The 13,504-nt window shown below is 37.2% G+C and overlaps 1 protein-coding gene and 4 non-coding genes across 6 annotated transcripts in view; all 5 read right to left on the bottom strand.

The window, feature by feature from the left end:
* LOC134852162 (tetratricopeptide repeat protein 17-like) overlaps positions 1-13,504 on the bottom strand; it is a 154,706-nt gene that overhangs the window by 104,810 nt on the left and 36,392 nt on the right. For both annotated transcript variants that reach the window (XM_063868472.1, XM_063868473.1), the window contains 8 exons: positions 12,874-13,202; positions 12,526-12,733; positions 12,137-12,238; positions 11,572-11,693; positions 11,025-11,294; positions 10,287-10,531; positions 9,792-10,060; positions 9,374-9,514 (listed from right to left, as the gene is read on the bottom strand). In XM_063868472.1, the coding sequence (XP_063724542.1) occupies positions 9,374-9,514; positions 9,792-10,060; positions 10,287-10,531; positions 11,025-11,294; positions 11,572-11,693; positions 12,137-12,238; positions 12,526-12,733; positions 12,874-13,202 (1,686 nt within the window). The remainder of the gene's footprint in view (positions 1-9,373; positions 9,515-9,791; positions 10,061-10,286; positions 10,532-11,024; positions 11,295-11,571; positions 11,694-12,136; positions 12,239-12,525; positions 12,734-12,873; positions 13,203-13,504) is intronic.
* Trnak-uuu (transfer RNA lysine (anticodon UUU)) lies at positions 1,413-1,485 on the bottom strand. Its single transcript has one exon. It is a non-coding gene; the product is annotated as a tRNA-Lys (tRNA).
* On the bottom strand, positions 1,610-1,682 carry Trnak-uuu (transfer RNA lysine (anticodon UUU)). Its single transcript has one exon. It is a non-coding gene; the product is annotated as a tRNA-Lys (tRNA).
* Trnak-uuu (transfer RNA lysine (anticodon UUU)) lies at positions 2,478-2,550 on the bottom strand. The gene has a single exon. It is a non-coding gene; the product is annotated as a tRNA-Lys (tRNA).
* Positions 6,772-6,844, bottom strand: Trnak-uuu (transfer RNA lysine (anticodon UUU)). Its single transcript has one exon. It is a non-coding gene; the product is annotated as a tRNA-Lys (tRNA).

Here is a 13,504-nt window from a genome sequence, read left to right as displayed (position 1 = left end):
CTAGACTTAATTGGATTGTGTTTGTTTCCCTTTTTGCAAAACACAATTCTAAAATGCTAGTTCAAATAAAAATGGAAGAAGCACTTTTGAAAACTTCGCCCATAAGGGACTGAAACCCTTGACCGTTGGATTAAAAGTCCAACGCTTTACCGACTGAGCTAGCAGGGCTCTGCTTCATTCCCGACTTCGTTTTCGAACTAGACTTAATTGGATTGTGTTTGTTTCACTTTTTACAAAAATAAATTCTTCAGTTCTAGTTCAAAAAAATTTGAAAAAGAAATTCTGCAATCATCGCCCCACAAGGGACTCGAACCCTTGACCGTTGGATTAAAAGTACAACTCTCTACCGACTGAGCTAGCAGGGCTCTGCTCCATTCCCGAGTTCGTTTTCGAACAGACTTAATTGGATTGTGTTTGTTTCCCTTTTTGCAAAACACAATTCTAAAATGCTAGTTCAAATAAAAATGGAAGAAGCACTTTTGAAAACTTCGCCCATAAGGGACTGAAACCCTTGACCGTTGGATTAAAAGTCCAACGCTCTTTCGACTGAGCTAGCAGGTCTCTACTTCAACCCCGAGCTTATAAAATTTACTCAGGAACGCTTTCGAGCAAGACTTATTTAGATTGTGCTTTTTTTTTTTCAATTTTAACAAAAAATGAAATTTTAAACAAAATATACAAAAAAATTTATTTCAAAATCTTCACCCACAACGGACTCGAACCCTTGATTGTTGGATTAAAAGCCCAACTCTCTACTGACTCGGCAGGCTCAAAACAACTTCCCAGAATTTATTTTTTTTTCTGTGACAAACAAGGCAAATTTCTGGTTTTTCATAGCTTCCAAGCTCAAAATCGCTTTCGAGCTAGACTTAATTAGATTGTGTTTGATTCCCTTTTTACAAAAATTTATTCTACAGTTCTAGTTCAAATAAAATTTGAAAAAGAAATTCTGCAATCATCGCCCCATAAGGGACTCAAACCCTTGACCGTTGGATTAAAAGTCCAACGCTCTTTCGACTGAGCTAGCAGGTCTCTACTTCATTCCCGAGCTTATAAATTTTACTCAGGAACGCTTTCGAGCTAGACTTATTTAGATTGTGCTTTTTTTTCAATTTAAACAAAAAATGAAAAAAAATTTATTTCAAAATCTTCACCCACAACGGACTCGAACCCTTGATTGTTGGATTAAAAGCCCAACTCTCTACTGACTCGGCAGGCTCAAAACAACTTCCCAGAATTTATTTTGTTTTTTTTCTGTGACAAAGAAGGCAAACTTCTGGTTTTTCATAGCTTCCAAGCTCAAAATCGCTTTCGAGCTAGACTTAATTAGATTGTGTTTAATTCCCTTTTTACAAAAATTGATTCTAAAGTTCTAGTTCAAATAAAATTTGAAAAAGAAATTCTGCAATCATCGCCCCACAAGGTACTCGAAGCCTTGACCGTTGGATTAAAAGTCCAACGCTCTACCGACTGAGCTAGCAGGGCTCTGCTTCATTCCCGAGTTCGTTTTCGAACTAGACTTAATTGGATTGTGTTTGTTTCACTTTTTACAAAAATTAATTCTTCAGTTCTAATTCAAAAAAATTTGAAAAAGAAATTCTGCAATCATCGCCCCACAAGGGACTCGAACCCTTGACCGTTGGATTAAAAGTCCAACTCTCTACCGCCTGAGCTAGCAGGGCTCTGCTACATTCCCGAGTTCGTTTTCGAACTAGACTTAATTGGATTGTGTTTGTTTCCCTTTTTGCAAAACACAATTCTAAAATTCTAGTTCAAATAAAAATGGAAGAAGCATTTTTGAAAACTTCGCCCATAAGGGACACAAACCCTTGACTGTTGGATTAAAAGTCCAACGCTCTTTCGACTGAGCTAGCAGGTCTCTTCTTCATTCCCGAGCTTATAAATTTTACTCAGGAACGCTTTCGAGCTAGACTTATTTAGATTGTGCTTTTTTTTTCAATTTTAACAAAAAATGAAATTTCAAACAAAAAATTTAAAAAAATTATTTCAAAATCTTCACCCACCACGGACTCGAACCCTTGATTGTTGGATTAAAAGCCCAACTCTCTACTGACTCGGCAGGCTCAAAACAACTTCCCAGAATTTATTTTGTTTTTTTTTTCTGTGACAAACAAGGCAAACTTCTGGTTTTTCATAGCTTCCAAGCTCAAAATCGCTTTCGAGCTAGACTTAATTAGATTGTGTTTAATTCCCTTTTTTCAAAATTTTATTCTACAGTTCTAGTTCAAATAAAATTTGAAAAAGAAATTCTGCAATCATCGCCCCACAAGGTACTCGAAGCCTTGACTGTTGGATAAAAAGTCCAACGCTCTACCGACTGAGCTAGCAGGGCTCTGCTTCATTCCCGAGTTCGTTTTCGAACTAGACTTAATTGGATTGTGTTTGTTTCACTTTTTACAAAAATTAATTCTTCAGTTCTAATTCAAAAAAATTTGAAACAGAAATTCTGCAATCATCGCCCCACAAGGGACTCGAACCCTTGTCCGTTGGATTAAAAGTCCAACTCTCTACCGACTGAGCTAGCAGGGCTCTGCTTCATTCCCGAGTTCGTTTTCGAACTAGACTTAATTGGATTGTGTTTGTTTCCCTTTTTGCAAAACACAATTCTAAAATTCTAGTTCAAATAAAAATGGAAGAAGCACTTTTGAAAACTTCGCCCATAATGGACTCAAACCCTTGACCGTTGGATTAAAAGTCCAACGCTCTTTCGACTGAGCTAGCAGGTCTCTACTTCATTCCCGAGCTTATAAATTTTAGTCAGGAACGCTTTCGAGCTAGACTTATTTAGATTGTGCTTTTTTCAACTTTAACAAAAAATGCAATTTCAAACAAAAAATTAAAAAAATTTATTTCAAAATCTTCACCCACAACGGACTCGAACCCTTGATTGTTGGATTAAAAGCCCAACTCTCTACTGACTCGGCAGGCTCAAAACAACTTCCCAGAATTTTTTTTTTTTTCTGTGACAAACAAGGCAAATTTCTGGTTTTTCATAGCTTCCAAGCTCAAAATCGCTTTCGAGCTAGACATAATTAGATTGTGTTTAATTCCCTTTTACAAAAATTTATTCTACAGTTCTAGTTCAATTAAAATTTGAAAAAGAAATTCTGCAATCATCGCCCCCACAAGGTACTCGAAGCCTTGACCGTTGGATTAAAAGTCCATCGCTCTACCGACTGACCTAGCAGGGCTCTGCTTCATTCACGAGCTTATAGAATTTAAACTCAAAAACGCTTTCGAGCTAGACTTCTTATTAAGATTGTGTTTTTTTTCAGTTTTTACAAAAAAAACTTTCGACAAAATTTAAAAACTTTTTTAAAAATCTTCACTCACAACGGACTCGAACCTTTGATTGTTGGACTAAAACCTCAACTCTCTACTGAATCGGCGAGTTCAAAAAAACTTTTCAGAATTTTTTTTTTGTGACAAACAAGGCGAATTTCTGGTTTTTAATAGCTTCCAAGCTCAAAATCGCTTTCGAGCAAGACTTAATTGGATTGTGTTTGTTTCCCTTTTTGCAAAACACAATTCTAAAATTCTAGTTCAAATCAAAATGGAAGAAGCACTTTTGAAAACTTCGCCCATAAAGGACTCAAACCCTTGACCAATGGATTAAAAGTCCAACGCTCTTTCGACTGAGCTAGCAGGTCTCTACTTCATTCCCGAGCTTATAAAATTTACTCAGGAACGCTTTCGAGCTAGACTTATTTAGATTGTGCTTTTTTTTTCAATTTTAACAAAAAATGAAATTTCAAACAAAAAATAAAAAAAATTTATTTCAAAATCTTCACCCACAACGGACTCGAACCCTTGATTGTTGGATTAAAAGCCCAACTCTCTACTGACTCGGCAGGCTCAAAACAACTTCCCAGAATTTTTTTTTTTCTGTGACAAACAAGGCAAGTTCTGGTTTTTCATAGCTTCCAAGCTCAAAATCGCTTTCGAGCTAGACTTAATTAGATTGTGTTTAATTCCCTTTTTACAAAAATTTATTCTACAGTTCTAGTTCAAATAAAATTTTAAAAAGAAATTCTGCAATCATCTCCCCACAAGGTACTCGAAGCCTTGACCGTTGGATTTAAAGTCCAACGCTCTACCGACTGAGCTAGCAGGGCTCTGCTTCATTCCCGAGTTTGTTTTCGAACTAGACTTAATTGGATTGTGTTTGTTTCACTTTTTAAAAAAATTAATTCTTCAGTTCTAATTCAAAAAAATTTGAAAAAGAAATTCTGCAATCATCGCCCCACAAGGGACTCGAACCCTTGTCTGTTGGATTAAAAGTCCAACTCTCTACCGACTGAGCTAGCAGGGCTCTGCTTCATTCCCGAGTTCGTTTTCGAACTAGACTTAATTGGATTGTGTTTGTTTCCCTTTTTGCAAAACACAATTCTAAAATTCTAGTTCAAATAAAAATGGAAGAAGCACTTTTGAAAACTTCGCCCATAAGGGACTCAAACCCTTGACCGTTGGATTAAAAGTCCAACGCTCTTCTGACTGAGCTAGCAGGTCTCTACTTCATTCCCGAGCTTATAAATTTTACTCAGGAACGCTTTCGAGCTAGACTTATTTAGATTGTGCTTTTTTTCAATTTTAACAAAAAATGCATTTTCAAACAAAAAATTAAAAAAATGTATTTCAAAATCTTCACCCACAACAGACTCGAACCCTTGATTGTTGGATTAAAAGCCCAACTCTCTACTGACTCGGCAGGCTCAAAACAACTTCCCAGAATTTATTTTTTTTTCTGTGACAAATAAGGCAAGTTTCTGGTTTTTCATAGCTTCCAAGCTCAAAATCGCTTTCGAGCTAGACTTAATTAGATTGTGTTTAATTCCCTTTTACAAAAATTTATTCTAAAGATCTAGTTCAAATAAAATTTGAAAAAGAAATTCTGCAATCATCGCCCCCACAAGGTACTCGAAGCCTTGACCGTTGGATTAAAAGTCCATCGCTCTACCGACTGAGCTAGCAGGGCTCTGCTTCATTCACGAGCTTATAGAATTTAAACTCAAAAACGCTTTCGAGCTAGACTTCTTATTAAGATTGTGTTTTTTTTTCAGTTCTTACAAAAAAAAAATTCGACAAAATTTAAAAACTTTTTTAAAAATCTTCACTCACAACGGACTCGAACCCTTGATTGTTGGACTAAAACCTCAACTCTCTACTGAATCGGCGAGTTCAAAACAACTTTTCAGAATTTTTTTTGTGACAAACAAGGCAAATTTCTGGTTTTTAATAGCTTCCAAGCTCAAAATCGCTTTCGAGCAAGACTTAATTGGATTGTGTTTGTTTCCCTTTTTGCAAAACACAATTCTAAAATTCTAGTTCAAATAAAAATGGAAGAAGCACTTTTGAAAACTTCGCCCATAAGGGACTCAAACCCTTGACCGTTGGATTAAAAGTCCAACGCTCTTTCGACTGAGCTAGCAGGTCTCTACTTCATTCCCGAGCTTATAAATTTTACTCAGGAACGCTTTCGAGCTAGACTTATTTCGATTGTGCTTTTTTTTTCAATTTTAACAAAAAATGAAATTTCAAACGAAAAATTAAAAAAATTTATTTCAAAATCTTCACTCACAACGGACTCGAACCCTTGATTGTTGGATTAAAAGCCCAACTCTCTACTGACTCGGCAGGCTCAAAACAACTTCCCAGAATTTTTTTTTCTGTGACAAACAAGGCAAATTTCTGGTTTTTCATAGCTTCCAAGCTCAAAATCGCTTCGAGCTAGACTTAATTAGATTGTGTTTAATTCCCTTTTCCAAAAATTTATTCTATAGTTCTAGTTCAAATAAAATTTGAAAAAGAAATTCTGCAATCATCGCCCCACAAGGTACTCGAAGCCTTGACCGTTGGATTAAACGTCCATCGCTCTAACGACTGAGCTAGCAGGGCTCTGCTTCATTCACGAGCTTATAGAATTTAAACTCAAAAACGCTTTCGAGCTAGACTTCTTATTAAGATTGTGTTTTTTTTCAGTGTTTACAAAAAAACTTTCGACAAAATTTAAAATCTTTTTTTAAAATCTTCACTCACAACGGACTCGGACCGTTGATTGTTGGACTAAAACCTCAACTCTCTACTGAATCGGCGAGTTCAAAACAACTTTTCAGAATTTTTTTTGTGACAAACAAGGCAAATTTCTGGTTTTTAATAGCTTCCAAGCTCAAAATCGCTTTCGAGCAAGACTTAATTGGATTGTGTTTGTTTCCCTTTTTGCAAAACACAATTCTAAAATTCTAGTTCAAATAAAAATGGAAGAAGCACTTTTGAAAACTTCGCCCATAAGGGACTCAAACCCCTGACCGTTGGATTAAAAGTCCAACGCTCTTTCGACTGAGCTAGCAGGTCTCCACTTCATTCCCGAGCTTATAAATTTTACTCAGGAACGCTTTCGAGCTAGACTTATTTAGATTGTGCTTTTTTTTCAATTTTAACAAAAAAAGAAATTTCAAACAAAAAATAAAAAAAATATATTTCAAAATCTTCACCCACAACGGACTCGAACCCTTGATTGTTGGATTAAAAGCCCAACTCTCTACTGACTCGGCAGGCTCAAAACAACTTACCAGAATTTATTTTGTTTTTTTTTCTGTGACAAAGAAGGCAAATTTCTGGTTTTTCATAGCTTCCAAGCTCAAAATCGCTTTCGAGCTAGACTTAATTAGATTGTGTTTAATTCCCTTTTTACAAAAATTTATTCTACAGTTCTAGTTCAAATAAAATTTGAAAAAGAAATTCTGCAATCATCGCCCCACAAGGTACTCGAAGCCTTGACCGTTGGATTAAAAGTCCAACGCTCTACCGACTGAGCTAGCAGGGCTCTGCTTCATTCACGAGCTGATAGAATTTAAACTCAAAAACGCTTTCGAGCTAGACTTCTTACTAAGATTGTGTTTTTTTTCAGTTTTTACAAAAAAAAACTTTCGACAAAATTTAAAAACTTTTTTTTTTAAATCTTCACTCACAACGGACTCGAACCCTTGATTGTTGGACTAAAACCTCAACTCTCTACTGAATCGGCGAGTTCAAAACAACTTTTCAGAATTTTTTTTGTGACAAACAAGGCAAATTTCTGGTTTTTAATAGCTTCCAAGCTCAAAATCGCTTTCGAGCAAGACTTAATTGGATTGTGTTTGTTTCCCTTTTTGCAAAACACAATTCTAAAATTCTAGTTCAAATAAAAATGGAAGAAGCATTTTTGAAAACTTCACCCACAAGGGACTCAAACCCTTGACCGTTGGATTAAAAGTCCAACGCTCTACCGACTGAGCTAGCAGGTCTCTACTTCATTCCCGAGCTTATAAATTTTACTCAGGAACGCTTTCGAGCTAGACTTATTTAGATAGTATTTTTTTCTTCAATTTTTACAAAAAAATTTTCGAAGGAAAATTGAAAAAATTATTTTAAAATCTTACTCACAACGGACTCAAACCCTTGATTGTTGGGTTAAAGCCCAACTCTCTACTGACTTGGCGAGTTCAAAACAAATTTCCAGTAATTATTTCGTCCCTTTGTGACAAACAAGGCAAATTTCTGGTTTTTCATAGCTTCCATGCTCATAATCGCGTTCGAGCTCGACTATTTAGATTTTTTTTAACCTTTTTTACAAAAACAATTATGCTTCAAACAAAACTTGACAACTTTCGTTTCACTGCATTCTTCCCCCCACAAAGGACTCAAAACCTAGACCGTTGGATTAAAAGACTGACCAAGCAGACTGACCAAGCAGGGCTCTTCCGACACGCTTTTGGCATGGTAGGCTACTATTATCAGGTTTTCAATCGCGCCAATACAAAATCCGCGATTAAAAATTCATAGTCTCAAAAGGTTTTAGTAGTCGCGGACAATTTCTAAGAAAATTGATGGTTACACGATAAAAGTGATGCTTGCATGGCATTAAAATAAAATTATTTAAAAACTGCAAAAAAAATGAAGAAGAAAAAACCAGTAGCTAATTCTGCTTAGTAAAAGCAATGGTTTGAGCAGAAGAGTAAGAGAGGAATCTAGCAATAAAAAAAAATTATTTTATGAAAAAAAAAACATTTCATCCCACTTATTATGGACTATGCGGATATGGTGAGGAGCAATCTCAGGTTTTATGGGGACATGGTGAGGAGGACTGGTTTGCACAAAGAATTTTTATTGAGGGAATGATATACACTTTTTTGTCTTCTTTTTTTTAATTCAACCATTTCGAAATTTTCAAACCCTGCCGAAACAAAGGAGTGACAAAATTCGACGACAATTTTTGCGGCGCTTTCGAAGCATTTTTCGGAAACTTTTTAGCAAAAAAAACCTGTGGCTCGTTTTTTCTTTGCCCACTCACCTCGCATAGGTATCAATTTTATGGTGACGAGGAGCTTTACACTGCTTAAATTCAAGGCCAATGTATTCGTCATGGCCGAATCAGTCCGCATGCCAGTTTTTACACAGATGCGAAGAGTAGCTTCACAAAACATGCGATACAACCCGAGCACAGCATTGCAAGCAAGCGAATAGAAACTGAGACGGAAATAACGAAATCTGAAAAAAAAATTGAGAAAAAAGTAACTTTTTGTTTAGAAAAATGGCCAAAAAACAGCTTTTAATAGGTCTTCAAATTTTTAACGAGCCACACAGAGCCGCTCTATAAAAAAACTACCTGATTTTAAATATTCAATCATGCAGTTAAGCCGACAACATGTTAGCCGAAACCAATAAAGCCGAATGAAGCTTTTAAGCGAAAAATAAGAGGAAAAAAATATATATTTACTAAGTCAGGGCTATTATTTTTAAAATTACAAGGAACATCAAAAGCCTTTGCATCTACGACAAAAACTGCTGACCGCACAAAAAAATCTAAGAGGCGGCAATTAAGCCTAAAAAAACATAAGCCGGCAATCAAAAGACCGACTATTCAACTTTTCCGGAAGAGATTGTACAGTTAGTTGCAATTTATTTTGGGTTGTGCTACTTAATTGATAATTGATTATTAACATTCCAATTAGAGGCAAATTTGATTTTCAGTTGTCCAATTAATTTTTGACTTCCTAAGGGGAACATCAAATGATTTTTGCAATGAACAGAGGCAGTCGTGGCCGAGTGGTTAAGGCGTCTGGCTAGAAATCAGATGTGATCTGCCCTCGTTTGTTGAAATCCTGCCGTCTGCGATATTTTAAGTTTGAGCAACTCCATTTTCAGGGAGACATACTTGCCGATGTTGAGCGTTTTTGAAACGTTTTGAAGTCGCGGACAAATTCTAAGAAAAATGATTACTCATTAGAATTAACTTTTGTCTGGCAAAGGTAAGCCGGTTAAAAAATAGAAAAAAAATAAAGCGAAAAAATAGAAAAACAGAATTTTTTTGTACCACGAGGTCGAATGGTTGAGCTAGAGCCTCCTCCATGTAGAATATCATCTCCACAGTCTCTCTGCTGTCCACTACTGCCATGAACTCTACGTCATAGAGATCCTTGCCGTAGATCTCAATCGCCAGGGAGCCGTCTGCTATCTAGAACCCAAAATCTCTTAACAGGTTTTTATACCAAGTTTTTTTTTACAATTTAAACTTAAGCTGGTTGTTAATTGTTGTTCTATTTCATTTTTTTTTCAGATTTTTGTTACGTTTATGTTACTCAATTTCTCAATTTTGTTCCTTATAACAATTTTCTTCAATTATATATAAACTTGTTCTTAAATTAAATATAAACTTGAAGATTCTTGAAAAGCGAGCGGTTAAATGAACATTCACAGAATGTACAAAAACTGCAAAATTGAGATGCACTTACAATAGTCTGTGATGCATCGTTGAACACCTTCGGATCACATGCTCTCGGGTGATTACAACTCGGAGTTCCCAGCTCGTGTTTTCGGAAATACATACACGAGTGTACGTCTCCCCTTTGCTCGCAGATGGCTCTAGTTTCCACCGGACTCGCGTAGTCTATTCTGCGGGATGTGATTTCGGGCGACAATTGGGCGCCAGTGACGAAATCCGGAACAGTAGGTTTGTGCAGCTGACTGCCACAAACACCCCGGCTGATTCCGGCCCAGTTGCCTAAAAACAGAACTAACTCAAAATAGATCATAAATGCTTGCAGGTTGCTGAAAATGTCTTGGATGCAATGAATTGTTCTAGATCAAAACAAAAATTTTAGATCAAAACAAAGTTGGAGATCAAAATTAAATTATTTCACCAGAAAATCTACGTGTAATTTTATTTCGACTGGAAGTTTGTTTCTTATATTTTTTTGGGTCAAAAATTCAAAAGCGTTTTATCTGACCATTTTTAGAAAAATGAAGGTTTGAAGCGCATTTGTTGTTGCTGATTTGCGCTGCAAATAAGTCTCCGCCGCCATCACTTTTTTGTACAGACATTGAAGCTGCTGATTTCTGAGAAGGAACCATTTCCGGGAAAAGATGCGCACAATCACAGTCCGCGTCTAATGTAGACTGCACTACTGCATGTGCATTCTGACATTGAGGAGAAGATTTGTCGTTGTTACTAAGGCACTGTTCGGCAACGTGTCTGGAGATGAAAAGATATATTTGAAAGAAATCAGCTAAATTCAAGCAAACAATTAGATTATATTTAACCATATTAGGAACTTTTTTAGAGCGACGAATTTAGCAAAGACTCTCGGACCAAAAAACCCTTTCCTCAGTCTTACGGTACTAAATTAGATGCTAATTTTTCCGGGAAATTTGAACAACATTAAAGAAACGTTTCCCGGAAATCAACTTGTTCGCGTTTCAATCGGTGGACATTTACACTGGGTTTGGGTACAGTTTTACGATTTTTTTATTGACCCCGTCCCACCTTTCAACCTGGGACCTTTTATTCCGTGTGCGGGGTGAGATGTTATCTATTTTGCCGCAGCCGGTCCCACCTTGAGGAGGTGGATGACGCTGGGACACTTCCAACCGTGACCGAAGCGAGAGTCGAACCACCAACCTTTAAGTTACAGGCCGCGCGTCTTACCCACTCGCGTCTTAATCTTGTTGGAACCTAGCAAACTTACAAGTGTTGACACGCAATATAGAACACATAGGTTTTCATCTGGTCTCTCTGCTTTTGATCACTCTCCAAAGATCCCCCTTCGACCATTAAATGCTCCGCCTCTCTATATTGACCCCCGGCTACAAAGGCGAGTGCTAATGAGTAGAACACACGGGGGGAGAGATAGGTCTGTGTTGAAATCTTCCTCTCGACCGAATCGGCCAAATGTAACACATCTTCGGATCTTTCGGCACGGTATAGCACGTTCATTACATTGGACATGATGATGTCTCTGAAACGTTTCATGTTTCAGTCTCAGTCTCGGACATTGAGAACAGAGAAATTACTAGTGTAACTTCGCTGGTGTTGGAGGGGAAGGAAAAGGAGCCGCCGATAAATATCTTTCAATCGAAAAGCGAATGAACCTTTCGTTGGAAATCAATAAATACTATTGTTGAAATGAGATCACTAGACTCAAGATTCAAGCCTAGCAGCACCAACTCCCTCGCCTCCTCTTCAATAACACACTAATCACATTATGGCAAAACACCCTTGTTTAGCACCCTGACCTGAACTGTTTGGGAGATGTAGCATAAGCGTAGTTTAGACACTGAAGAGCATTGAGGGGGTGTCCCGTCACTCGCCAGTAGAGAGAGGCATAGTTCATAATAGCCCAGGCAGGTTCCAACTGCTGCAAAAGAAAAACAAGAACTCAGAAAGCCAGTGGGATGAAAGATGTGTCCAGCCATTTTCAAGGCACATTAAAAACCTCGAGTAAGTAAATAAAACTTGTTTGCGAAAAGCTTCATGCTCTGGATTTTTTAAGAAACCCACGAAGTTCATAATTTCAACTACGAATTTGAATTGATTTCTACATATGAACGGTAATTTGCAACACCTCTTAACCAAAGATGAGTTTTAAATTACCGTTTTTTTGATCTAGTAACTGACCATAACTAGACTTTTTCTAGTTGACCAGCTAGTGCCTTAGCCTGGAGGTTAATTTTTTACGGCTAACTAAGCTATGGCTGTCTAATAAAAGCTCGCCTCGCAAACTGCACGCACGATGATTGCTGGGCACCGTCACTACCTATGCCCCATAACACTTCATTTGATATGCAAATGAGCAAGTACCTTTTCTATGGCAGCTTCGATTCTCTGACCCACTTCTCCTAGTGATATCACGTCGACTTCCTCCTTCTCATCTCCATTTCCCGTGAACAAATCCATCAAGTGCTGCAAAAAAGAGTCAAACTTTCGTCATACTCATCATCAACATACCGCTGTTGTTTTCGCATCACCATTTGTTTAATATTACTGCCCCATTTATGTTAAGATAACAAATACATCTTGTCGAGAGACAGTTTCATAGTGAACATCTAATGTTTTGGTGAAGTTAATTAAAACTGCTAAAAATTAAAAATGCTTTCAAAGCTCCTCAACGACTCTTCGCTGTCATGATCTTGAATGCTACATACTCCTCCTGACCAGAGCCCCATTTAAACTCAGTTGGAGATCCTTACATGTTTGAGATGACTTTCGGCTTCGTAGTTAGAAGAAGTTTTGGACCACTTTCCCAACATGGCTGTGAAATCCAAAACTTCCTCTTCCCTCTCTGATTGTTCACTTGAGTCCTGAGGGCGGGGTGGAGGACAAGTGGGTGGGTACCAGGGTAGGGGATGGTGCCCAGAGGAAGGCACATTTATTAAAGTAGTCAGAGAGTCGAGGATGCTGAAATGATGTGAACAATTTGGAACAAAGGTGAAAACGAACTTCATTAATGATAAAGTTAATGATTTTTTTATTCTATAATATAACAAAAAATGGGAAAAAAAATTATTTTTTTCCCACTGATTTCAATAAAACCTTACCTAAAATTGACAACTGGCAGAGGGATGAAAATTGTGGGAAACGCCTTCATGAATTTATTCACGTGCACTGTCGTCACACCCTTCACGTGATCACATCCTCCCTTCTCTGCCAAATCACGTGACACTTCATCATTGAACTGCACAAGTCGCTCGCGCTCCAACAAGCTTGACCCTTCAGTTGACCTCTGCCATATTTGTTTGGCATCTTTTCTGATATCTTTATAATTAGTATTATCTTCATGTAAATTAGTACCATCGGCTGAATTAGAAGGTTGAGTCGGTTGGTCAGTGAGAAGTTCAGACACAACGTTCTCATTTGCGTCATCTGTCTGAAAAAGAAGGATGGAGTGAGCGTTGAGAAGATTTAAAATACAATTCTTGAATGTTAATTGAATTGTAAATACAGAGGAGAAGCGGAGAGTTGCAATACTGGCTAAACAATTAAACCATTGCATTACAGGATATTGAATCGAAAAAAAAAGAAGGAAGTCAATTTTTTTTTTGACAAACTACGATGAAAAAGTTATTTTTTATTAATAATATTTAAAAAGTTGACAAATTTCATACATTTGCCTCAAATTATGTTCAGCAGCCTGAACAAACCTTGAGAATCAATGACCGAACGGCAACT

Source organism: Symsagittifera roscoffensis, chromosome 7 (genome assembly GCF_963678635.1).
Source record: "Symsagittifera roscoffensis chromosome 7, txSymRosc1.1, whole genome shotgun sequence".
In the NCBI taxonomy this organism is placed as follows: domain Eukaryota; kingdom Metazoa; phylum Xenacoelomorpha; order Acoela; family Convolutidae; genus Symsagittifera; species Symsagittifera roscoffensis.
Note: the sequence above shows the minus strand (reverse complement) of the source record. Positions and strands in the feature narration are given on the sequence as shown.